General features: G+C 41.9%; 1 protein-coding gene across 1 annotated transcript; it reads left to right on the forward strand.

Annotated features, from left to right (window-relative positions):
* Positions 1–9973: 9973 nt before the first annotated feature.
* LOC127302653 (uncharacterized) lies at positions 9974–26436 on the forward strand. The gene is made up of 9 exons (XM_051333187.2): positions 9974–10098; positions 11327–11502; positions 11586–11660; positions 12056–12550; positions 12958–13323; positions 15785–15876; positions 15968–16011; positions 16093–16154; positions 25506–26436. The coding sequence occupies exons 2-9, from the start codon at positions 11335–11337 to the stop codon at positions 25821–25823; spliced, it is 1620 nt and encodes a 539-aa protein (XP_051189147.1). The 5' UTR covers positions 9974–10098; positions 11327–11334; the 3' UTR covers positions 25824–26436.
* Positions 26437–27844: the final 1408 nt, after the last annotated feature.

Below are 27844 nucleotides of genomic sequence, written 5' to 3' on the forward strand. Positions count from 1 at the left end.
GTTGTATGTTGATATGGTACAGTACTTTGGTGTCCATTATATTTGTGCGTGCATGGATTAAATATCATAGGGTTTGTATATGTGTAAGAGGAGGGGGAAGTTAGTGACGGATATCTGAGGACGCGGACCGGAACGCTGCACGCATGGGAGTAACATGACCATTAACTTAAGGCTATGGTTGGGAAACCTTAATGCATTGTTAGTATTTACGGATGCTTTCTAACAATCCAATCATATAGTACTTGTAATTCCAAGTAGTGAAACGCATGTATATTTAGCCTCTCCCACATAGAAAACTGAATCGAAGGAATCCGATTTATTCGCTAATTAAATTTGGACAAAGCCACCACAATTACCACCACTATTCCTCACCCATGGTTCTGTTAGTTTAGTGTATTTTGTTTCTGCAACAACTTACTTTACTTTCTTGTTATTTATTTTCATCCAAAGCTATCTCTAGTACCCGTATTGTTGCTCTAGTTTTATTTCCTAGATAATGCAAACTTTTAGTGTGCGTAGAGTTGTATCAGCGGTTGATAGAACTTGAGAGAACATTTATCCTACCTTTAGCTCCTCGTTGGGTTCGACACTCTTACTTATCGAAAAGGCTAACACGATCCCCTATACTTGTGGGATATCAAGACCTTTTCTGGCGTCGTTGCCGGGGAGCAATAGCGCGTGGGTGAATATTCTTGTGTGCACTTGTTTGCTTTATCTCTAAATAATTTTTACTTCCAGTTTTAAGTTCTTCTCTATCTTATATGCATAGGTAATGCAAATTACAAAAAAAATTAGTTGTACTTGCTACCTAAAACATTTTCAAAAGGAAAGTGATTGAAAAGATGAGTAATGGTTAAGTGGGGGTCGACCTTTAACACTTGTGTTCATGCCTATGAAATCAAAACAAATCTTTCCATGGAAGATTTTCAGTTAAAAATTTGTACATATTATGTATATTGTATATATTGTACATATTCCTCTGTACTATAAAAGTAAATGATAATTGTAATTTCTAGTTACTTGGAAGTTGATAGTTTTACTTTGTTGCCCAGAAGCAGATTTTTTGTGCTTAACTGTAGAAAATGTTTAAAATCACCAGAAAGTGATATTGATCTGAAATTTCTTGAGTGCAAAGTAGTGATTATTATCTTTCTTTCATTAGACTAACTTTTTCCTATTTGAGTTACGTAGCTGTGTCAAAAAAAATCGATCTTCATCGACTGTTCAGTTTAGATAGATTTATGTGATTCACTGTAAACAATCATGATAAATCTCATAATAGTATTTGATCTGAATTTTTTGTGAATAAACCTCAGATTATGATATGTCTTTCATTAGTTTTGAGTTTTTAAATTTGAGATACCTAACTATCTCGTTGAGTACATCTTTACAGACTATTCAGTTTTGACAGATTTCTTAGTTTATTCAATATTGTACTTGGTGTTGTTAGTTTTATTAGTTTTTCGACAGACAACGGAAATCATGAATACCTTAGTATATACAATGCCTAATCTTGATTAAATATTAACTTGTCAATGCTTGAACATTAGTGGATTTTATTTAATGAGTACTAACCCTACTAATGAGTTTTGTGAAGTTTTATGTGTATGTAACTTATAAGTTCTAAATCAATATGGTGATATGACATGACCAATAAGATGCAAGAGCTCAAGCTTGGGATTTTTAGGTGCATCCCAAGAACATATTAAAGAAGATACAAACATGTAAGCTTGGGGATGCCCGATGCACCCCCCTATCCATCAACTAACATGAGGTTGTCTCCTTCATACTCTATATTACTCATCCACATGATATGTATTGCGTTAACTTGTATTATAGTTGCTTTTATATGTCTTGGTTTTATCGTCTTTAGTTTTATTAGGCTCTTTATTTCATTTGTATTACTTCTTTACATTCACTTATAATTTGAAAGCAATAAAAATAGTTTCTTTGTTTGGTTCTCTATTTTGATTTTATTTGGCTTTTTACTTTTGATTTTTTTATTTAGAGTTTTCCTTGTTGTAGCTAGCATGTTTAGATCTTGTTTAGCCTCTGGTTTCTTAGTTCATCAAAAATAAAGTACCAAGTTTTACCCATTTGTCTTAGTTGATGCATATGTAAAAAAATGGCTTTTCTGTTTTCAGCATCTACTGCCCACTGCACGATTTTTCATATTTTTCTAGAAACTCGAAAAGTCAACGTAAGGTAGATAGATTATGTATCACCTAATCCTGTGCACGCAAAAAATGGAAGAAATTTCTGACATGTTTAAGTGTACCTAAAAATTATGTTTTACAACTGTTGTTTTTCTGAATAGATTCTAATTTTTGTTGCAAGAGTGGCCTCTTTGCGTTTTTATTTGATTCTTTTTGGATCTTACCTTTTATTTAGAAGTTGGCCACTTAAGCAACATTTCTGTAACTCTAAAACAAAATTTGATTTGATTTAATAGTAGAACTTTGGAAATATTATCTATTGCACTAATGTCTAACCGCAGAAAAGAATGGGAAAGGTTTTGTGTTGAAGTTTTTCACATAGAATGAAGGAACACCAAACAGAGAAATATTGAAGAATGGCCAAAGTCATAAGCTTGGGTATGTATCCGCATCCCTCTTCATCAACAACTCCTCGGTTGCAAACCTTTACACTTTGTTTTTCGAGCAACATAGAAACTTGAATAAACTTGGAGCGTATGTATGTTATTATTTATTTGTCTTAACATCAAACACAAGCTGCATTAATAAGTTGATCGTCATATCTTTTATTTATCTCTTGTTTGGAGAGGTGGTTCAAAGTTTAGTAAACTTAAAAATGATGTTTAAATGATATTGTTTAGTAGTTTATGTTTTCTTATGGTTAGTTTCAACTAGCTAATAGTGTATATTATGTCATTTTGATCTTAACATGCATTGTCCTATTCATAAGATGGTACGGCATTGTGGTATTATCCTTTAATGTTTTATTTGGGTTGACTTGGCGCATTCTTACACCATGTTATGACTACAAACCATTCACCTCAAGCCTCTATGATCATTTAGTTTTTGACTTGTAATATCACTTTATGCTTTGATTAATAATGTTTTGTCGCTATGCATGATTATGACCATTATTGCGCTCTTAGTTGGTCGCTCCCAGTCTCTTGCTAGTCTTCACCTGTACTGAGTAAGAGCTCTACTCATGGATCAAACTCCTAAAAACCCAAAGTTTGACAAATGTGTCCACCATACCTACCTATATGTGGTATTTCACCGCCACTCCAAAGTAAATTGATTTTATGCTACCTTTAAAACCTTCAAAAGATATTACATGTTTTGTGTTCCTGTTTTAGCTCATCAGGAAGTGTTGGATGCTTTATTGTCTCTTTCATGTTTATTTGGCTTCACACCTTGACTATCATGCATAATGTGCTAGTCCCTAGTATTGCAAAAAGAGCAGGCAAACGGATGCCCAGCCCACTAAATATAAAATAAACAAATAATCAAATAAATCTCCTACACTATGGGCTTGAGAAATCATGAACTTAGCTTGTTGAAACAAAAGAGAAGAGGAACTTTATTGTTCTCTCTATGGGAACCGCTCTTGAATCCATTAAACATGAAAGGATAATAAATCATTTGAAGCCTTTCGTTGACATAGACATGCATACCTCTCAAAATTATATGTTCAATACCTTTGTTTTATACAAATGAAAAGCTATAACACATGATTAATCTCTGCTTCCTTCTGCGAATGGCCTTTCTTTTACTTTTATGTTGAGTCTTCATCCTCTAACATTATGCACCAATTAAGAGAGCATAGTTGTCATTTTGAGTATAATGTGCATAGTTCAAAAATTTATTATTGATTGATTCATGATATGTTATTGCTTGTTCTCAAATTAATTGTATCTGGTCACCCTTTGAACTTTGAAGGTGCCCGTGCATTTATTTTTTGCTGTACAAATTCAGGCAAGCGAGATATCACTCTACCATGCTTTATTATGGTCATTACAATCTAGTTGATGTTTATAAATTTCATACTATGAACTCTTAGTTCGTTGATATCTTTTCATTAGGTAACATGATTGCTAAATTTTATTATCTATACATCATTTGTTCATTTTTTATACGATTGTTAAAGACCTGATCATAGCATTCAACATCAAAAATTATAATGTTTTTATCATTTACCTACTTGAGGACGAACATGAGCTAAGCTTGGGGATGTTGATACATCCATAACGTATTTATAATTTTTTATGTATTTATGCTAATATTATGCTTTTAACACTTATTTTTATATAAAGTTTATGATTTATTTGGACTAACCTATTAATAGTTGCAAAAGTGCACAATTTTCTTGTTTTACACTTTGATGTGTAGAAATTACCAAGAATACAAGAGAAAACCTTGTTGGAGTCAAATCGGGATTTTGTTCCAGAACGTTTTTCGAAGATGGTCATGTTACGGTTCGAAGACAGCGTCCAACAGAAAACTCCCTAACTACAAAGTTGTTGGAAATTTCGTGAGGAACATTCCTAGACATAAAATTTAACTGATTCCGAGTCCGGGCGGCCGAAAAACCCGATTTACTGCAACCCTAGATGGGGTGACGGAAATTCGATAAGCTATATAAAGGGAGGAAATCTAACTCGTGGGGGACCTCTCCACCCACGAATTACAGCCGCCAAAAGCCATGTTTTTTCCTCCCCCATGGATCCCATCTCCATGGGAGAGGGCTCCCAAGAAGCCATGCAGGAAGGGGACAAGGGGCAACGCTCCCCCATGATGCCAGCGGTAGAGAAGGAGCTCCCGTGCCGCCGCCCTGCACCTCTCGCTGCCCCCTTCATCGTCTTCACGGCCATCTCCATAGCCAACTCCTCCTTGTATACAGTGGTTCATCCTCCCACACACCTCTGTATGGTCCTATGTAAACATGGTGTTCGATGCTATAAGTTATAATCCTATGATGTATGTCATGTTTGTATAGTCTATTTGTCTTTTGATTGTTTGGCTGAATGTCTTTGGTTCATTAGAGTTGTATGTTGATATGGTACAATCCTTTGGTGTCCATTATATTTGTGCGCACATGGATTAAATATCATAGAGTTTGTAGTATGTGTAAGAGGAAGAGGGAAGTTCTATCGGAGTGACAAAAACCTGAGGACGCGAACCGGAATGTTGCACGTATGAGAGTAAGAGGACCATTAACTTAAGGCTATTTTTGGGGAAACCTTAGTGCATTGTTAGTATTTGCGGATGTTTGCTAGAAATCCAATCATATAGTACTTGTAATTCCAAGTAGTAAAGTGCATGTATATTTAGCCTCTCCCACATAGAAAACTGCATCGAAGACAATGAACCCGATTTATTCGCTAATTAAACTTGGACAAAGCCACCACAATTACCGCCACTATTCCACACTCATGGTTTTGTTAGTTTAGTGTATTTTGTTCCTGCAACAACTTTACCTTACTTTCTTGTTATTTATTTTCATGCAAAGCTATCTCTTGTATCCGTATTATTGCTCTAGTTTTATTTCCTAAATAATGCAAACGTTTAGTGTGTGTAGAGTTGTATCAGTGGTTGATAGAATTTGAGAGAATGTTTATCCTACATTTAGCTTTGCCCTTTGAGGCTTTGCCATTATTAGTGACCTTCTTGTTCTTATCTTGAGCGGGTTTCTCCTTCTTGTAGTTGTTCTTCTTGTGAGACTTGGGAACATATCCAAGTCCAAACTTTTGATTGTTTGACCTTTGCTTACTCAAAAGGTCATCCAATCCCATCTTGTTCTTGGCGGTGGTGAACTTTGCAAGTTCCTTTGTTAACCTAACATTTTCCTCAAGAATAGATGCTTGCTCACAAGAAGATTCATTAGGATGATAGTCAAGACCATATTTGGTCACCAAGGATTCAAGATATGCATTGGTCTCAACATGCAAAGAGAGTTCCTCTTGTAAACGAACATGTTCCTCAACAAGTTTAGCATGCTCACTAGTAAAGGAAGTGGAGGAACAAGCAAGCTTTTTAACAACAATGGGATCCTTCATTGATCCAAGAGCCTTTTTGTAGGTTTCTTGGAGTAGGTCATGGTTCTCTCCAAGTTTCTTGAGCTCATCCTTAACAAGCTTGTTAGCCTTTTCAAGGTGGTCAAGATCCCTAGTGAGAGAAGCATGAGCAACTTCAAGCTCCTCCTTTGAGGCATTGAGCTCTTGAGTCAATGATTGAGCCCTATCAATAGTTTCTAGGTCCTTAACTTTATCAAGTTCATAAGTTTCAATTTGTTGCTTAAGACCTTGAGATATGCACCTTTCGGTTTTTAGCTCTTGTCTTAAGAGATTGAATCTCCGCTCCTTCTCATTCAAATGATATTCTAATTCCTCAATGGACTCATCCTTTTCCTTGAGTGAGTCCATCAAGAAATCAAACTTGACAAGAGCTTCACCACGAAGGGTGCATCTAACATCATAGAGTTCCTTAAGCACAATTAATTCTTCTTGATTTTCGTTTTCATCATCAAGAACACTAGATAGGGAAGGTGGAGGTTCCATTACCTTGGTTTCCCTTGCCATAAGACAAGAGCCAACGATTGTAGAGGAGGGAGAGTCATCGGAGTCATCATCTTGAGTTGTTCTTGCCATGAAGGAAGATCCAACATCATTCTCTGTGGAGTAGTCCTTGGAGTAGTCATATGTGAAGAGTGACCCGGGCTTAGAGAAAGCCAAACCGGCCACCCCGGCCTCCTTCTCCTCATCTTCCTCTTCATCATCAGACAAGTACTCGGCCCCAACAAAGGCTCTTCCCTTGTTCTTCTTGTATCGATCGTTGATAGGATTTGGCTTCAATCTTGGCTTGACCCCTTTGATGAATCTTGGCTTGTCTACCCTTTTCTCATACGGGCACTCATTTGCAAAGTGGCTATCTTCATCACAATTGTAGCAAGTTCTCTTCTTCTTCTTGTCATTGAGGAGCATTGGGAACTTTGCCTTATATTTCTTGGCAAAGAAAGCAAAGTCGGTAGCAATGTCACTAGTTGAAGTCATCTCTTCATCTTCTTCAATTTCATAGTCTTCTTTGCTTCCATGATCGGCCCTAGCTTTGAGAGCAAGGTTGTGTGGCGCTTCATGGTTGTGTGAGGCTTCATCAACACGGTTCATTGCCATGAGCCTCTTTCCCGCTTTGGCCATGTTTTCATTGGCGACCACATAGGAGACTAGATCATCGGAGTTGAGATCGGCACTCTTGGTCATGATTTGCAAGTTGAGTGCAAGGTTGGTGTCTTCTTGATTGACGGCAATCATAGCAATGACCTTGGACTTTATGAATGCTTCATTCATCTCGAAGCCGTCATTGTACTTCTCAACTCCTAGTCCCTTGACCCTCACTCTAAGAGCACCTAGCCTTGCATAAGCATCGGCCACGGATTCTCCTTCTCGGATCATGAAATGATGGGCCTCTTGCTTAGCGGTCTCATAAAGAGCTGATTGGATCAAATCGGTTCCCTCTTGGAGTACTATGATTCGATCCCACAACTCTTTAGCGGAGTCCATGTCATTGACTTGATCAAGGAGCTTGCGGTTGATGCCACTCCTAATCTTGTCACGTGCGGAGGCATTGAGTTGACGGTTGTAGAATTCGGTGGAGGTCAACCGAATGGGATCTCGTGGCTTCCAGTATCCATGAACAATGATCTCCCATAGCTCCACACTGCAGCTGCGAATATGAGATTCCATAGAAGATTTTCAAAAAGGAAAGTGAGTTCCATCAAAATGGGGAACATTCCCACTATGGTTTATATGAGGCATGGGTGAAGTGTTTTTGGGATAGTCATGGTTGACTTCACGATAGCTCCCTAGGGAGGCCGAAACCGTACTAGGAGGCCCGCTAGTCAAGTTCTTAAGCATGGCAGACATCTCTGCCATTTGGCTTTGTAGTTCATCCTCCTTCTTCTTCTTCTCGGCATCATATGCCAAGAATCTAGATTTCATCTCTTTAACCGAAAAGTTAGAGTCTTCATCTAGACCCTCGAATAGTTTATCCATTTCACTCTTAAGGCGGTGAAGCCCTTAATAAGAGTCCAGGCTCTGATACCAATTGAAAGTATAGAGATGGTAAACCTAGAGGGGGGGTGAATAGGTTTCTACAGATTTTAATTCTTTCTTTGCAATATTAGGCTTTGCGGAATATAAAGGTGAGCCTAATGCAAACTAGGTGAAGCAACCTATATGAGGATACAACTAACTCGAGCACGAAGGCTCTCACAGGCAGTTAAATCACAAGTAAGGAATTCGGTTAGAGGTAACCGATAGCACGCGGAGGCGAGGATGTATTCCCGTGTTCCCTTTCTTTGCAAGAAGGTACGTCACGTTTGGAGGGGTGGAGGTCCCATGAAGGATTCCCCACGCCACGAAGGCTCACCCTATTCTCCGGAGCCTATCCCACGAAGGAATAGCTCACTCACTTGTGGTAGACTTTGAGGTAGCCTCCAAACCTTCACAATCTTGTCCGGAGCAAATCCACAGCCCGGATGCTTCCGGACTCCTCTTGCCCACCTAGGGTTTCCAAGGAACCCTATGAAGCAAGCTTCTCGATGAATACAAGGGGGAATGAGATTTGGCTCGGTAGAACAGTAGATCGGGTCCTCCTCTAGTGATTCCCCGGAGGGATTTGAGTTTGGGTGGAGGAGAAGGGAGATCGGAGGCTTTTGATGTTTCTAGCAATGGAGTAAGAGAGAGAGAGAGCTCAAGAACATCTTGTAGTGTAGTGCCTAACTGTTCAGAGGTAGGAGAAGGCCTATTTATAGTGTTCTTCGAAATATGGCCGTTGGTCACTTGCCACCTCATCGTTTCTCTTGACAAACCCGGTCAGACCGGACCAGTGACCGGACCTGCCGGTTGTGACCGGATGGTAGACCGGACCCAGACCGGAGACACTTTTGCGACGTCCAGGAGGCTCCTCCGGTTGGCGCCCGGTTGGCGCCCGGTCGACCGGACCACACGCCGGACCCGCCGGTCAGGAGGCCGGCAGACCGGGCCGAAGGCCGGACCACTTAGGCGCTAGTTTGGGGGCCGGTTGGCGCCCGGTCGACCGGACCGCACGCCGGACTCGCCGGTCTAGAGGCCGGCTGGCCAGGCGGCAGACCGGATCTCTGCTGTAGACCCCTTTTCGATTGTTGTTGAAGTGGGGGGTCTCCTTTAGCCTTCTTGTTCCTTTGATACACCATTTATGCCTCTTTGCCTAATACCTGAGATAATCCTTGTAAACGTATTAGGTCAAATACTCTAGCACGGTGTCATTGTTACCAAAATAATGGATAAGGGTAAAATACCCTTACACTTTTCCTGTAAACATTGTGAACAATAATCAATAAAGTGGATGGAGTTCTAAAAAAAGTACGTTCTACTGGGCAGCTGCATTTTTTTCTGCTGGTTTCTTGCTGCGTGCTTTTCTTTTATATTTTTTATTATTTTTTTATTCTGTTTTATATACCATAGTCCTATATTTTTGTGAGAAATGAATTTTTTTTGGTGTATCGAGAAATGTTTGAACCTTTGAACAACATTCAAACTTGAGACGATATTTTAATATGTGAATTTTTGAATCCATGAAAAACTTAATTAAGCCTTATCAATTTTTACAATTTTAACCCTATTTTGATTACATGACCAATTTAATTCAGAATCATGATTTTTTTCAACTCAGTGCTGAGAGCTCCCGAACCTGGGACCTCTCGGTCACAGGCGGTGAGGCTCTACCACTGCATCAGGCCCGCCCTTCAAATTTTTTCAACTAACTAACCTAATTTTAGAATCCATGAACAATTTTTTTTAATCCCCGTGAACATTGTTTTAACTATGTTAACAATATTAAATATAGAAGAAACATAAAAAATAAATAAAACAAAGAAGTAGAAAAGAAATAATTAATAAAAACAGAGAAACATAAAATAGAAAAAAAATAAATGAGAAAAATAGGGAAAAGGAAAAAGGAAAAAGGAGGAAAGAAAAGACAGAAAGAAACCCAGCTCTCCCTTTCCCAGCCGCCACAGAGTGCGTCGGCGCGAGGCGAGTGGCCGACGCGCCGTCACCTTCCTCCAGATCCGCGGCGACCCGTGAACGAGGTACTATCCCGCCACACGCGCATCGCTCTTCCTTCTCGTTTCATATCTCATCTGTTATGCATGGTTTCTGTGTGTGATCAAGTCTGCCCAATCTTGCCCTAGAGTACCGATGAAATTGTTAGTCGCCCGCTTCTCGCTCCCTACATAGATCATTATTACTGTCGCATTGTTCTTCATTGATCCAGTTTCCGATATGTAAACCTCACTGTGACGGTTCTCTAATAAAGAGCTAATGTCTCTAAAAAAAAGTTTTATTGATACTTCCCCGAAAAAAAAGGTTCTACTGATACTTGACTGTTGAGTCACAAGTTCCTTACAAATAGATGCCGCGGTTTTGAGATTAAAAAAGAAGGCGAGAACAAGAAACTACTCTGGCAATTGTAACCTTACAAGTTGGGATCGGCATCTGTTGGTTACAGCCCTCAGATTCCGTGATGTTCCTCATAGTGTCAAAGTGTCAAATCTGAACCTTGGACTGAAAGCTTAATTTTCTTGCACCTTGTTTTGTCGGCGCAGTATTTAGTCTCAGTTGCTTCCTAGCCATCTGTGTGTATATCATGAAGCGTTTTTTTATATGAAAGTAAATACGATGCTCAAAATGCGACCACTGTTGTTTGTTCAGTTGGTAATGTTCCTTGCATGTGAAGATATCCCATTGTGCTTCAGGTGGCATCAGCCAGGGCAATTTAATTATTCATCTTGGAGTCATTACTCATTAACCAGTGAATATTGTTTATACTTCTTGTTGAACTGTAACATCAAATTTACTTTTTCGTTTCTGAATTTCCATAATGTCTATGCACCAGAGTTTTTTTTCTTAGAGCAACAGGGGTATCTCATCCCCGGTTCCATTAATCAGCTCAATGAAACCTTGGCAGAGCAGGTTCAACAACTTACATCACGCACAAACATGTCTTTGTAAAGGAAATAAGGGAAAAGCAGCAGTGACCAGGACCAAATGCACCAGAGTTTCTATCACCTGGTTCAACTTGTATTTGAGAAACTTGTGTGGCCCTTCATTTCGCATTCAGCATTGTTACGTTTCTGGTTTTACAGAGTAAATACATCGTTTTATATTTGCAGCGTATGTTTATGTTTCAGTGATCCACGATCCATTTTGGATAGGACTAATTTTTACCTCAGGATCTTCTGGATCATGTTTGACCATTTCATGCCTTGTAGTAATCTTGTTTGGTGCGTAATTCGAGATTTAACTTCCATGTTTCAGGAAACAAAATGGTGGAACTGAAATTTGAAGCACCCCGGAAAAAAGAGTTACTTGCCCTGCACAATTATGGTGATAATGGTAAGGATGAATCGATTACAGTAAGAAGTGAGTACCCACAATACCCTGTCCCTCGTATTGAAGTTACTGAGGGTTTTGATTTCAAAAAGGTTGAGGAGGTATGATAACTATCCATCTGTGTGATATTCCTTTCCCTTATTTTTTATTTCCCAGTGCTGACTCTTGACATTCTCTCTTTCAGATTGTTCATGAAAATGATGTTAAGATTGCCAAGTCCATAAAAAACGACATAATCATCCCAGACCCTGCTCCACAGGTTTGTGTTATTATCATTTACCTGATTTGATTGATGCGTCATTCCATTATATTAGTTATTGTTCGTTTAACCCTGTAATATTATAGGGTGGTTAAATCTACGGAAACAGCATGTGTATTGTTGTCATATATGAACCTTGGATAGGGAACATGTGGATTTACATGCCTGAACCATGCTAGATTTGGATCCCCTTACTTTGTCTTCCTTCCTTGTTGGTTCCTCATGCTTGGTTCTATCTTTACCTAGACCGACTTGCTTGGGTTACAAGGTTTTGTTGTTTTCATTGTTGTTGTCATACATGCACCTCCATAGACCACAAGACAGTTTGTTTTGTTGTGCTTTTAGTTAAGTAACTGACGACTTTCACGTTTTTCAATTGTGACGGATCCATCTAGATGGTGTGCGATACCTTCTTCGACAAATATCCCAAATTCGAGCCCATCCTTGTAAAGGATAATGTCCGGTGCTTCCTCCGATTTTTCAAGAAATGTGGACATGGCATGTCATGGGATCTTACCATCACTGCACAAACCTTAACCTGCATTGTCAGTTTCAATGCCCTCCGATGTGCAAAAGTTGTATTGAAGGGCATGGCACCTGAGCTCTATGGGATGCATGCTAATCCCAACTGCATAAACCATTATGGATACTTTGCGCTCCACGAAGCTGCTGATAGGTTCTCTGTTGACATGATCAAGCTGCTTTTACGCCATGGTGCATCACCCAATGTGCGCACAGTTGGCAATGAAATCATTGAGAATCTACTCCCGCTCCATGTCGCAGTTGAGAATACTTGCCTGCATAAGTATCTGGAGGACAATCTTTCTCACAGCCAGAATCATCTAGATTATATCTACAAGCTTATTCATTTGTTGTGTCTACCTGAAATGGTCTGTTTCTCTTCCTTCCCTATGCGAATTACTACTTCTGCAGCATGACATAAAGAGTAACGGTGGTCATGCCATAGACCCTGATAACTGTTATTATGAAATTAGTGGTACTAAGTATTGGGCATCCTTTCATCTCAACTTGCAAGAGAAAGTAAAGTTTCCATTTGTTAATTATTTTTTGTCTTATGTGTTGGTGCATGTTCTTATAGTAAAGGATAAAAAGTCATCAATAAAATATACAAAAACTGTTGCTAGTGACTAATTTTATTTTATTTGCCTTGGAGATTGTCCTTAATCCATATTTACTTTGATAGGAGGAAACACAGGGATATATGGAATGATTATTCAATATTTCTTGCATATGAATGCTAAATGGACTTAGATTTTTGTTCCTTGTTGTTTTACAGAAGATCTTCTTGGATACAACTAGACTGCTTGCAGAAAAAACAAATAATCTACTTCAAGAGGTCTGGAATTACATTGAGAATGGAAAAATTATCCAGTCTGCAGTTCTACTACTGGCTGCTCAAGACAAGATCCGTGGGGGCAGTTCTTCCAAGATAAATGGCAGTAGTAAGCAAAATGGGTTTGACATTATCAATAAATGCATAGTGAGGCTTTCATTTGCCTTGAAATGGGAGAAAGGTTTAGATGGAATGGCACAGGATGGTCTGGAGGAAAGGAAGAAACTTATTGATTGCGCATGGCTGCTTGTTGATGTAATTTCCCATGCCGGTGAAGATCTTTCTGCACACATTCAAGCGTATTCTGAGGTAAGCGTTTTGGTACATTGCGTCTGGGGTGCCTCAGATGCCTTTTACTTATTTTTTTACTATTGTTAGTGATGTTGTTTAAAAAGATATATGCCCTATTCTTAGCAAGAAGAATGTTAGCAATTCTCACCTCAACTGAAAATAACAATGTTAGGGCATGTACAATGGTAGCTGCTTATGTGGACTCTAATAGAGAAAAAAATAAATGTCAAAGGTTTTGAAATCCTCTAACGCAGTAATGGCGATGCCACGCGTCCCGCGCCCGTTGCCTGCCTCCGGCCTATATAAAGAGGGCGCACGCTCTTCTTCCTCATCCACTCCACACAAACCCTAGCTGCCACGAGCTCCACCGTAGCGCCGCCTAGCTCTTCCCGCAACGCAGCCAGCCCCGCGAGGAAGTCCATGGCGGGTCCAGGTGGCCGGCCGGCGAGGTGGTTGAGGCCGCAGGCCTGGGCGCCCCCGGGGCCGGGGCCGCCGAGGTGGAGCAGCTAGAGCCCCACGGTCGTCGTCGCCTACTCACTCCTCGTCTTCGGAGGAGCTGCCCAGTTGCAGCTACAGGAGGCCAGCTGCAACTTCTGCCGGTGGCCTGTCAAGGTCTTGTTCGACGGGCAGGGAAAAATGTACCTACACATGGGGTGGGACAAGTTCGCCCGCAACCTCGCGCTCGAGCCCGGCTGCCAGCTCACCTTCCTCTACGAGGGGGACGGCGAGATGATCGTCAAGGTGTTCGACGATATATCCTGCCGCAGGCACTACCACACCGGCGAGTCTGGCTCGGACACCGACAGTTAAAACTGTTGTGTTCTTTCTTCGCAGCGAATATGGCCACGAGCCAATTGAAGCCAGTAGTGGCGGTTTCTTTATGTTCCCCCTTGGAGGACCAACAGGGCTATAATTACCAGCTGGATTTTTCAGTTTGCGTGATTGAGTGTGCGCGAGAGTGTTATTTCTTGGCAGCGAACATACGGAAACCAACAATACTTAGGTTTCCTCATTTTGCAATGTTCTAATTTGTGTAAACCATGTTTCAAACTATGTATTAGTTTGTGCAAACCATGTTCCCAATTATGCATTAGTTTCTGTAAAACCATGTTCCCAATATGTATTAGTTTGTGTAATGTTTGGAACTATGTTTATAAATGGAGAAGAGGAAAAAAAACAAGTAGAAAAAAAATGTGTCGGGCCACTGGAGGCACCCCAGGCGCAAACGGACGCGCGGACAAAAACGGACATTTTCGCGTCCGCGGGCCGACGCAAACGGACGCGCGCGGACAATTTGGGCGTCGAAATGCATCGCCCATGCCCTAATGCAAGAGTTGCTCCTGGACCTGTATTCTGCACATGCATTGCCAGCATGCTCCTGATTTTTATGTGTTGTGGATTTGTCTCCTCTTAATTAGCCAACCAACATATCTACACATTTTATGCGGACCTAATTAAGTGGCCTAATAGGAACCGGTGGGCCTAAGCTGCTTGCTGAACCACTAAGCATGGACAAAGGCAGTATTTAACAACTTTGTAATGAGTGTTCATTCTGTTCAACAAATCTATACAGAAATGAACTTAGTAAAATCTAGCACTTCCTCCAGATCATCGGTTGTTTCACATCATGCTGAGTCTTCTTTCGTTCTGTTTGGTGGAGTTTCAACTTCACATTAAAAACATCACAAGATTATGCTTCCACAAAAGTGGTGTGCATAGAGATATCTATTTATCGTCAAAAATATTAGTAACAACCAGCTTATTTTTTGTTATTCACCCATACACGCATCTGCATCAGATCCCCTGTTTGGCTACTTATTTACTTTTATCTTCATCATCGAATAGACAAACAAAACTGTAAGAACACCTTTTGTGCTTCATCTTCTAAGACATTGCTTGATATTGTTCCATTGCAAAGGAGATTGCTATTCGAGTTCATGATCGATACAATTATTGATGATTTATGCATTGAAGTCACACACAACAACTAGAAGGAGAATGTTAGTTCCTTTTCCAGTACCATGTGCATTTTTGTCATGGAAATGTGAATCTTACAGTGAATACTTAATGCATGCATAAATAGTAAAAACATTGGCGACAGAAACACCTGGTCTACATATTAATATTATCTGACATGCGTACAATGTGAACTGCAAATTTTGTTTGTTCTTGGCTTCACTTATGCCTATTTTCTGGTTTTGCCACTGCCTTGTATCCTTTTAGCAGTAAAATTGCCAATATCAACATCAAGTGGTTTGTTAATGCTATTGCATGGTGCATGAATAGAGAACATGAACCAAGTAGTGAATTGAGTGTGATAACTTTGTTTGCACTCTATTGCCTAACAACTCATATTCCATAATTGCAGTTTTCTCCTTCAAACAATTTTTTTCCATCATCTTGCTGGTTACAATTGGTTATGTAATCGCTACATTGTAGCGATATATTGCCTCATACAACAGGCTTGTATGTCATGTAGGTGTCCCATGTGGAGGCCTTTCGACATGTTTCATCAATCCTCAAAGAGTACGGACTTTGCCATACCGGAGATTTCTTGGACACTCTGAACCTGTATGACTCTTTGTATTGCTTCACACAATATAATTTCCTATGTGAATAAATGGTTATTTTCTGATTATTTTATGTCCTCCATTTCTTGAAGCCGGCCTTATGACTGCAGAAAGTCAAGCGGAGAGTCATGCAAAGGTGTGTCAGGCTCAAGCGATTCATTTTATATTAGATAAACTGATCCCTAATCTAATCCCCCTTTTCAAAAATGGATAATAGGGCTTACAGATGCAAACATGGCAGTTACGGGAACGGCCAATCTGGATGCTGCAGAGGAAAAGGTAAAGATAATCAAATTTGGGGTTGATCTAGTTTTGGATAGACTGATGGTGTTGGGTAACGCAATCTATAAGAATATTTGCCCTTTCCTTGTTCTAATTATTTTACATCAACATTTCAATTTTTTTGTAAAGAAGTAAAATTTTTACAAATTGAATGATTTCAGATACATAATAAAATCTTTGTTTTAAGGCGCATTTTCTTGACTTTTGACCGTGCTCATCTTGCCCTAATATCGAGTCCAGATCACAACTGTTGGAAATGACAGCCTCTCCCTCATGGCACGGTAGCACATTACACAAACAGAGGTAGCCCATTATACCTTAATACTGATTTTGGTGCAGCAGCACCAAGCAGCTTTGCCTACACCTTATGGCAGCACAAATGGGTCACTAACTAGAGCACAAAGTGATGGTTTTGGTGCTGCAAAGCTGAGCAGCTTTGTAGAACTGTATTCAGCCAACATGTATTCATATTCTAATGGACTTTGGCTACTGAACCTGGATAGGTTCAAGCTGCTTTTACTGCTCATTAAATGAGCTACACAAGTACACAATACCTAATGTGTGTTTACACACACATGTATTTTTCGCGAAAACGCAAAAGCCTTGCGTTTCGATGCATTGATAGATAAGAAGGTTATATGTACAAGTCCCTGAAAGGACATACACCCCGCCTTACAACTCGACCCAAGAAGAAGAAAGCCCTATTCTAGGGGAGTAGCTGGCGGACACCCGGGCTCCCGCGTCCGCCCATTGCCGTGCCTCGGCCCTGATGTCGTTGAACAGGGATGCCACCAAAGGTTGCGCATTGTCGAAGACCGCAACATTCCGGTGTTTCCAAATCCACCATGCAGTAAGCATGATTATCGATGAAGTGCCCTTGCGCAGCTGGCGAGGGGCGGTCCGCACCACCAGCGACCACCACTCAGCGAAGTCACCCTCAACCGTGGGAGGACCTGAGGTGGATGGAATCCACTAGAAGATCTCGTACTAGACCGTCCTGGAGAAAGAGCACCCAATGAGTAGGTGCGTCATGGTCTCCACGGAGCGGGCATCTAGGCGCGTGCGGTAAACCACGCCGCGCTAGCCTTTCGCCCGTCCAACACCTATCGAGGCAGGCCAGCTAGATAAAGAACTTCACTCTTGGTGGCGCCTAGGATTTCCAATTCAGCCTCCAAGATCCTGAGATGACTGCTCCTGGAAGAGGGTGTCATACCAGGATCGAGACGTGTACTGGGCATCCGTTATCCAACGCCAAATCAGCCTATCCTGGTCCGTCGACAGTTGCATGCCCCTGAGCCTGCCCCATAACTGCACGTACTGCCAGGGTGCAAGGGATCCAAGCACGTCCTATCAGCGCTTCGCGGCGTTTAGGCACCAACGCGTAGACCTCAGGCACCACCTCCTTGAAGGACTTGCCATCCAGCCATCTGTCCTCCTAGAAGAGGGCGGATTCCCCATTGCCGACCACCATCGAAGTGGAGGCCGCAAAGACATCTAGTTTCACCTTCGAGAACTGCATATCGAGCCCTCGCTAAGGTCGCAGGCTGTACGCGTCCTCCAAATCCAATGCTCCCTGAGACTGATCGCGCAAGATTAGGGATCCCCAGGCCTCCAAGCCGCAGTGGCCGGCACACCCTGGACCAGTTGACGTGGCAATGGCCATCGTTGGCGTCTGCCCTACCGGCCCAGAGGAACCCTCGCAAGATCTTGTTGACCTGCTTCAGCGTCTTCCTATTAAGGCTTAGTATCATTAGCTGGTGCAGCGGGATCGCTGCTAGTACCACCATGGATGCTGGGGAGTTTGTTAGCTAGCCGGCCCACCAGCGGTTGGAATGACGCAGCTGACAGCCTCCCAGACCTCCTCAGTGAATGCTGCCTCAAGCTGGGAAAGGTCCTCTGAGTGGGTGCCTAGAAAATCCAAGTCCAGCGAGTGTAGCCGGTCTGCCGAGGTGCCGAGCAGGCCCTCAAAGTGCGTAAAGGTCAAGTGCGTAAAGGTCGCTTCAGCCATGGCCACATGGTTAGAGACAACCGCGCATCCACTTGCAGGCTATGAATCACGTTCTTTTGGCGCATGTATGCCGCGTGCTGATGGAAGAAGGCTGTGTTGGCATCCCCCTCCCTCAGCCATGCAATCTTAGTTCGTTGGCGGGCCATTGCGCTCGAGGGAGGCCAGGCTGAAGTAGGCATGCTTAAGGTGGGCCCGGAGTCGACACTCGTCCGGAGACAATTGCCGTGATTCCATGGCGATGTCCAGCCTCAGCACCACCTCCCGCAGTATCATCAGCTGCAGTTTGACACAACCGACCTTCTTGTCGCTCCAGCTCAAAAGGCTGCGCACCGTGCGTTTCAATTTTGCGGTGAGCCTCCGGAAGGGGTCCGGGTCTCCCTCAACAACATCCCAGGCGTTCTGAACCACCTCACTAAACCCATCCAACTTCAGCCAAAACTGTTTAAACTAGAGCCGTTTTTGCTCCGCCGACCGTGTGGTACGGTCTAGGAGGAGAGGGCAATGGTGCGCCACCACCGTCGCCAAGCAGCGCAACGTGCATCTATTGTGGAGCTCCTCCCAGGCAACCATGAAAAACACCCGATCAAGCCGAACGAGGGTAGGAGTTTCCCTCTTGTTGGACCAAGTGTAGCGTCGCCCGTGCAGGTAGATCTCTTTGAGCTCGCAGCAGGAAGCGACGGAATCTGCCCATCATCCTGCGGTTTAGATTCCCGTGGTTCTTATCTTCATCACGGTAGATCATATTGAAATCCTCGCATAGAGCTCATGGTCCCTGGTGAATCCCGCAGATGTCGAGAAGTTCAGCGAGGAAGGCGACCTTGTCAATCTCAGCCTGTGGACCATAGACACACGTCAACCACCACCATGGTTCCCCCTAGGGAGACACCCTCGCCGTGACACTGTTAGCACTGAAATGCGCGCTATCTAGCTGCACCAATCTGCTCACCCATGCCACAATCACCACACCTCGCGTGTCAGTCGTTGGCAAGCAGCATAAGTAAGCATCAAAATCCGCGCCTAGCTTCTCCATAACAATGGCATGAGTTACAACTGAAAGCTTTGTCTCCTGAAGGCATACAATGGACACACTCGAAGTACCCACTACACTCATAACACCCGTACGCCGTTCGCGATCATTAAGGCCTCGCACATTGGCCACCATTATCTTTGGTTTGTACAACATTGGAACTGCGCTAGCACGCCCGTAGATCAACGTCAGGGCCACCCCCTTCAACAGACATCGAATGCGTTTTTCCTGATCATCAAGCGACTACCAACATAACTTCTTTTTTTGCGGAGAAGGGAAAGCTAAACTCTGTCAACAACCTTGAAGTGCTCTTCATCACACACCAGCATGAAGGCATTGTCCGCCAGAAGCTGTAATCTTGACACCCTCGCCCTCAAAGCAGCTTTGGTTCATCGACTCCACTTCAGCAGATGTCATCATCTTCTTCACTGGAATCAGCCAGGATCCAGCCACAACAGTAGTGGTGGAGCTTGAGCTAAGGCCTCCAAGGAAATCACCTTCATACTCATATTTTCTTTTTTGCAATCCATTGAGCAAGGAAGTAGGTTGTCTTCTGCCAGATGACCTGTAAACCCATCCATGGGGTACGATTAAAGCATAGCTCATTAGTAGTGAGCCAGATAACCCATAATACTGCAGCATTGATCATATTAAGCATTTTATGAGTTTTATTCTGCTCCCAGAAAGCAGCCAAGGATTCTATTGAAACCTGGGAGGATCCTAACCTAGTCACATGCAAAATCTCTTGCCAAATAGCTCTAGCAACCACACTCAAAAAACAGTTGTGTACTTGTTTTAGGTTCATTGCAAAAGACACAAGTCAGATCATCCACGTTTGGTCTCTTAACTAGATTATCTCTAGTGAGAATCCTATTATGAGACAACAGCCATAAGAAGTGAATTTTTGGTGGTACTTTAATTTTCCACACAATTTGTATATAAACAAGTAAAATCCCCCTAAATTTGACCACTGCATATAGGGATTTCACACTATATAAGCCATTTGACTCAAGCTTCCATGTCAGATTAATCTGGAGGGTCTGTGCAATCTGCAATACCTCATACCATAACAACATTTGTTTGTGATCAAAGCATCTTCTAAAGGTCACTTTAAGCTGTGCCCCATCCCACAACTCAGCAATAGTGCCATTCTGAAATAATTTCCTAGTATTGAATTGCAAGACTGGAAGATCCAAACCAGCGGTCCTCCCAGAACTTGATCTTCTTACCATTCCCCACTTTCCATTGATACCCAAGCTTAGCAGCTTTAGCTTCCCAAACAACTCCTTTCCAAAATGGTGAGACACCCACTAAGGTGGAGGAGAAAATGTTTGGATTATTGACATTATACTTATAATCTATCACTTGTTTCCAAAGTTTGATATCATCTAGCTGGTATCTTTTAATTCAGGAAGCAAGGAGGCACATGTTCATTTCAGCTAAGCTTGGAATGCTAGTCCTCCAAACTCCTTTTTTCGTGACACCAATCCCCAATTTGCTAAGTGATACTTATAGTGTCCCTCATAATTATCCCACAGACAATGGGCTACAATGGGCCATCTGTGAGTTAATCAAGACTATTGCCCATTTAGGGAATTTTATAACACACAACAAATATAAAGGGATACTAGCAAGGGCACTTCTAACTAGCTCCAACTTGGCAGCATGGCTAAGAAGTTTTCCTCTCCAACCAGCAGCCTTTTTTAAAATTTTATCAATTATGGGCTGTAAGTCTTTTTTTCTCAACTTCTTCTGGAACTTAAAGTCCGAGAGACCACCTGTGCCTCATGTTCATCAACCCTAATGGGAATTAGGTCACATTTGTGGAAGTTAATCCTCATCCCACACATTTTCTCAAAGCAATATATCATCTACTTTAAGTGGGTTGCAGAGGTTAGGTCATTTTTCAAAAATAACAAAGTATCATCAGCATACTGCATGCTAACAACACAACACCAGTATTATTTAAGCCTTGCATCAAGCCATTCTTGTAAAAACATCAACCATGAAATTTGAAAGAATGGAGGAGGCAGGATCACCCTATCTCTGTCAAGAAAAACTCACTATTCTCACCATTTAATCTCACCCCCACAGAGCCTTTTTCTTGAATAGTTTTCAAAATATTAAGCCATCTGGAGCTAAAGCCCCCCTTTTCCTTAACATTTCAAACAAAAAATCTCTATTGACTCTGTCATAAGCTTTCTCATAATCAAGTTTGAAGATAAAGCCAGACTGATCACTAATTTCATGTGCGCACACAACACTCTCTAGTATGTTACCTACCTTTAATAAAAGTTGTCTGGTTAGGAGAAATAAAGGCCTCACTAACCACACAAAACCTATTGGTTGCACATTTCAAAAAAATTAAAACTGTAGTTAGTCAAAGCAATAGGCGCATCAACCTCTTTTGAAATCAAAGTCAACAGTGAAAAGTTCAACCGAAATAAATCCAACTCTAGTCATGAACCATTGCCATTAAATCATCTTTGATCAAATCCCAGAAGTGTTGATAAAATAAAAAGGAAAACAATCAGGGCCAGGGGCTCCTTCAGCATAAGAGCCAAAGATAGCTTCCCTGACATCATGCCATGTTCAGTAAAATCTGTGTGTAACATATTATAATGCTCAGGTGTAACCATCTCATCTTCATGCCAGAAGTCATCTACCAAATCAATGTCTAGTCTATTTTCATAACCAAACAATTTTTTATAGTAGTTAGCAACAATGTCAAGCATACCTTTGTTATCTTCCACCATCCCATCAGAGCCTTCAAGCCCACTGATTTGCTTCTTCCTCCTTCTCTGGTTCGCTACAACATGGAAAAAAAAGCAGTGTTACAATCACCTTCAAGGATTATTCTTTTCCTCGATCTCTGTCTAGCTTTAATCTCTTCATTCTTCCAAATTTTAGTTAAATCAGAAGAAATGTCTATTATTCTTTTCTTAGAATTAGGAGACAAAGGAGTGGATTCAGCAGCAATGTCCAGTAAGTCATACTCTCCCACCAACTCCCTATTATTCCTATTTTGACTAGCTTCAAGATTGGCATTCCAACCTCTCAAACCTTTTCTTGTATTCCTAATTTTAAACTGCCATCTATCAATAGATTTTTAAAGGGAACAAGGAGCTGACCAGAACTTGGCCACAACCTGATCAAACCCCTCTACTTGAAGCCACCATTTTTCAAACCTAAATTATTTAGTTTTTGGTGGCCTAATGGCACCAGTGTCAACAACAAGAGGTGTATGGTCACTCCCCACCCTTGGTTTAGCAGACACATTACTAAACATATTATCCCAGCAGGTAGATACAAAGACTATATCAAGCAAATTCATAATCATATTCTCTTGGTTATTACCCCAAGTGAACTGTCTAGTGACATTTTTTATCTCCATGAGTCCAAATTTATTTATCCATTCATTAAACAAATCAGCCCAATGCTGATTAATATTCCCAGTGTTCTTCTCACAACTTTTTCTAATGAGATTGAAGTCTCCTCCAACTAATGTTGACCCCATCCAATTAGCATAAACATTATGCAACTCATTTATAAAATCTAGCTTATGGTCCTCATAAGCAGAACCATAGACTGAAATAATTATCCACATTATCCCATCCTTCTTATTTTTTATTAAGACAGAGACATAATATATATGAATGTCCCATCTAATAACATCAAAGAGGTCAACACTAATTCCAACAATAATACCCCCAGCTGTATCATTGGCAAAGAGCCAATTCCAACTGTATTTATCATAAGGGTCTAATTGTTTAAGCTGTGTTGGGGTGAATTCCACTTTTTTAGTTTCTGAGAAACAGATAATATCAGGGCATGTCTATCTAATGAGATCATGCACATGAATAAGCTTGTCAGGTCTATTCAGACCCCTAGGATTCCAAATTAAAGCAACTACCATTTTTTAAATCTTAGTTTTTTCCTACTCCTTCTCTTATCAGAGACCTCAATCCAAGCATTCTCATTAACATCTTGATCACTAATGTAATCAACATGCTCGCTCTCATGCATGCCATAGTTGGCATCACGGTGATCTTTTTGGAAATTATAAATTCTGTCCAGTTCCACATTTTTTATTGTATTAATGTTATCATCAATTTTAGTACTGCTACAACCCAGGTTAATACCTGCAGCTTTAGCTTTTGCATGCAACACCTCATTATCTAAAGCAGCAAAAGAATTGTTAGGCCAGAACGTTTGGATTTACCTAATGGGGCCTCCAGGTTCTTGACTTCTTTTATATCCTGAGCCTTTTCAATAGCTGTTCTTCCATCCCTTTGGATCCTGCTGCTCATACGAGGCAAGCAAAAAAATAGTGATCAAGACTTCTCTTTACGGATGGGAATTCTTTTTTATCTAGGATTTTCCTCATATCTGACGCACTCGACATCTACCATGGTTGGTTTGCCTTCCTTTGAAGCAGATATAAATAGCTACTTTAGCACTTGTTTGAGTTGCCTCCAAATGCATATCACCTATTGCAATGCCCACATCATTCCAACTATTTATATAAAAATTACAAACTATGTACAGACGATGTACAACAGGAACCAAAAATTACAAGAGTGTGCTAAGCCATGATGACAGGCTCTCATCAAGAGAACTTTTCACCCTATGCTTAAGCATGGTGATATCTAAGACAAAACCCACTTTCCAGCCCTTGAAAGAAGGTTATGCTCAAAAATCTAATTATTTCTTTGTTTCCAAATATTCCACCAAGCTAGGATTACCACCTCAGTAAAACAAGGACCCTTTGCAAACGCCAGACTCTCCTCTATGGAATAGTTCCTCCATTAAATCTGAAGATAAGTCCATATCCTGGAACAGGCATGTAAAGAACAAATGTTTCCAATCCTCAAGAACATGATGACATAGCACACAGTCATTATTATCTGTGACCTTCCACTGCCTCTGGATAAGCATATCCTTAGTGTTAATCCTGTCATGAAGAATCAGCCATGCAAAAAACTTGTGCTTGGACATACATTTAGACTTCCAGATCATTTTGGACAGCAAATGGTCATGCATCAATACAAACTGCTGTTTGTAGAAAGATCTAGAAGAGTTTATTCCATTATTAAACTGCCAGGACCAAATATCATTACCATCCTGGATAGGTGTAGTGATCAAGATATCTTGGAGCTGATTATACTCATCAAAAGCTTCCACAGATAAGGGCAAATGGAAAGCATCATGTGCAGCTAGTTAACTCAAAAACTCCTTAACGGAGATCAGTCTATCCTTAGCAAAAAAGTATAACCTTGGTAACTTTTCAGATAGAATGTCATCTTGCCACTTATCATCCCAAAATAAAGCAGAGGACCCTGAACAACCTTGCATAATGTCATGTCTCTCCACAAATCCACAAGGCCAATCACCCCTCTCCACCAAAAAGACCCAGATAACGTCACAACATGTGGAACAGTATCATAATAGTATGATTCCTTGATCAACTTTACCCATGGTACATCAGCATTATTATAGAACTTATCCAAATGTTTCAAGAGCAAGGCCTTGTTTTGAAGTTGCAAGTTAATAATACCCAGCCCACCCTTGTCCTTTGGTTTACAAACCATACTCCAAGCAGCCAAAGAATTTACTCTCTCTTTGTTCTTATCCTTCCTCTGCAGACATCTTCTAGCTTTGTCAATTATTTCAATCACTCCCAAAGGAATGACCAAAGTGCACATGAAATAAGTAGGGAGAGATGACAAAACAGAGTTGACCAAAACCAAAATGTCCCCATAAGAGAGAAAAGACAGTAGCCGAAAGCACGGCATTCCAACTATGGTTCATCTTTGCCATCCTAATGTGTTTCCCATCAGTTTTTTTACCAAAAAGGGGCAAATGTAATAAAAAGTAGGCTTAATTAGCTTAATAACACAGCTGAACTGTGTAGCTTACAAGTAACATCAACATTGGGGCTTCACCAACGGGGCTTCCACATTATTGTTATTTCCTACACCTTAATGTTCTTAAATGTCTGTTGCATCTGAAATGTATTTGGTGCCTTTGAGAAAGATTCTGATAGAAGATGCAGTGTAACATAGTCTTTAGAAGCAATAACAAAAGCATGTTTCAGCTCAGATGTTTGTGCCATGCATTGTGCTGGTTCGATAGCTTTTTATGTTGCTTAGGCATGCTGCTTAAGTACTAAACTGCGGTAACATCATTCATATCTAATGAAACACCTTTGTTTTGTATTGATCAACATAAAACATCTCAAGAGAGAGGTGTTGGCTGGAAGTATAGATGTTTCTGTTCTTTTATGATGTACCTCTAATGAAATATTTGACAGGCTGTGAGAAAGAAAGGAGGCGGAGGATGGGATCCCACATATACAAAGAGAAGTTTTTACCCTTATTGGAGATCAGTATTACTAGCCCGGTTTCCTATGAAGGTGTATCCAGCCTATGATCCTAGGTCTGGGCTTAAACCTGGACAACTCCGTGTCTGTGTGAGTAAAAAGTTAATGGCCAATTCATCTTCTCCATCTCCAAATCATAAACTTGGTCCAGCGCAAAAAATCTCGCCACTTAAAAGAAATAACCAACCCAGAAGGTGCTTTATCACTGCTGCTACTGGTGCATTCAGGCTCTTGAAGGCGCTAAAGTAGAGTAGAAAGGTATGCCAGGAGTTTTCATCTCCCTGTCCCAAGTTTTCTGAAGATGCCCCACATAAACGGACACTATTTAAGTCTGAAATGGGTCGCGCCCTTGGAGACCGGCTGCCATGTAAGAGGCAGCCGCTAAGGAAGCCCCTCTGTTTGCTGAGGGATCCATGCGGCCACTAGCTCGAGTTGTGGGGCTGTGGGGGTTCCTCAACCTCCACGTATTGATGCCAGGGGTGCCTTCGCCTTGCTCGTGCCGACGACTCCCTCTTCCCTCTCTCCCTAGTTTCCTCCATGGTTGGTGAACTCAAGGACCCCTTCAACCCGGACTTCCATCGAGCTGCTGAAGGATCCTTTGGAGTTCAACTGTTACGACCCTTTTACTGCACAGGCTTAAGCAATTGTAAATTCCATGGTGAAATTTTGTCACATTCAAAGTGTATATGCCAATGCGACTCAGGTTATCGTGATCATTTCTGTATTGATCATGGAGGATGTAACTCAATTTTTTATACGTCTACCAGGGTGGAGTTTGTTTAGAAGCTTATGCAGTAACCATTACTCTTGCTGTTCCGATCTTCTGAGCATGCTTTCCTCTGCAGAAACAATAGTTCTAATATTTGCCTGTTGCTTTTAATTCTCCTGTTAATAAGTAGAAAACAATTTTCCATTGCCTTGTTGATGGATACAATCTCATATCCTGTGTCGTGTTCAGCTATTCTAATCTAAATTCAGAAGTTGATTGTCATAATTTGGAACTTGGCAGTTTATGCATATTCCCCCTGTTCATGCTTGGCTGGTTGAAGAGGAGAAGCAGGTGACAAGGAACTGTATGCTGACATGCATGAGTCATTGGTGCCTTGTGAACGTAGCAACATATGAAATAATTTCGAAGCAACTCTGAAGAACACTCGAGATCACAACAGTATCGAAGCTATCTGAATGTAGATCTTATTGCAAATTTGCAACCAGGGTGTCAGCAGGCGCTTACATGCTTTCAGTACTCACTCATTGAGGATAGTGGGAATGAGTGTTGTATCAAAGCCGTCACGCAAATGGAGAATCCTCCCACTCCACCCCTTCACCTCCGGCGAAAGGTGCAGCTGCGTGAAGCCCGCACAACGGACGGAGCTGGTAGGGCTTGCTCTTTCGTGCGGCTAATCTTCCTTAGAGCATCTCCAGCCGCGTCGTCAAATCGTCCCCCAAAAAGATTTGAAGCGCGCCGGACAAAAATTCATGCCCAGCCGTACGCCCTAAAGTCTACTTCCGTCCGGTGGGGCCCAATACGGTGTTCGGCGCCCGATGCCATCTCCGCTACATAGGGGACGCTCCGGGCACGCTGGACACAAAGAAAAGCGTGACGGGCTCCCACCTGTCGGCCACTATTTCCATAACCGTTGGCTTGCACCTTTTATTTCTCGTCGCTCCTTCCCTCCCGCGCCTCCCACCCCTCCGCCACCGCTCGATTTGCTGGCCGTTTCGACGGAAGATCTCTTCTGATTCGGGCACCGCCGTTGCGGCTGGCTCTCTCGCCGGCCTTTTCGCCGTCGTCGCTTCGCAAGGGCGTCCCAGAACGCAGCATCAAATCCGCCCCACCTCCGCGCACATAAGGTGTTTGACACCTTGTCAGGTAGGCGCAATAGGCCGCTGTTCATTGTCTCGTCAGCCGCAGCTGAATTTTAACCATTAATTTTGCTTCAGACATGGATAGCGGTGACGAGATGCTTGTCCGAGTGCTGGAGGACGAGCAAGCCTTCGACGATGACATCCGGGAGCATTTGCTGATCATCGCGTTCCTCCAGTACATGCTTGACGCCGAGGAGGAGAAGCGGAATAGGCCGCACCGCGGAGGATCAAGGCCGGGGAGAAAGAAGTCAAAGCCCTGGCAGAGGATGGACGGCCATACCATGCTGCACAACGACTACTTCGTAGATGACGCAACACAGGCCGACAATTTTCGGCGCCGGTATACGATGAGCAAGGGTTTGTTCATGAATATCCTCCACGGCGTTCGAGAGTTCGACCCC

Source organism: Lolium perenne, chromosome 5 (assembly GCF_019359855.2).
Source record: "Lolium perenne isolate Kyuss_39 chromosome 5, Kyuss_2.0, whole genome shotgun sequence".
Classification (NCBI taxonomy): domain Eukaryota; kingdom Viridiplantae; phylum Streptophyta; class Magnoliopsida; order Poales; family Poaceae; genus Lolium; species Lolium perenne.

Coding starts and splice junctions, on each gene's coding strand:
- LOC127302653 (XM_051333187.2), top strand. CDS start 11,335: ATGGTGGAACTGAAATTTGAAGCACCCCGGAAAAAAGAGTTACTTGCC. Junction 11,503..11,585: donor ATTTCAAAAAGGTTGAGGAG/GTATGATAACTA, acceptor TCTCTCTTTCAG/ATTGTTCATGAAAATGATGT. Junction 13,324..15,784: donor ACATTCAAGCGTATTCTGAG/GTAAGCGTTTTG, acceptor TATGTCATGTAG/GTGTCCCATGTGGAGGCCTT.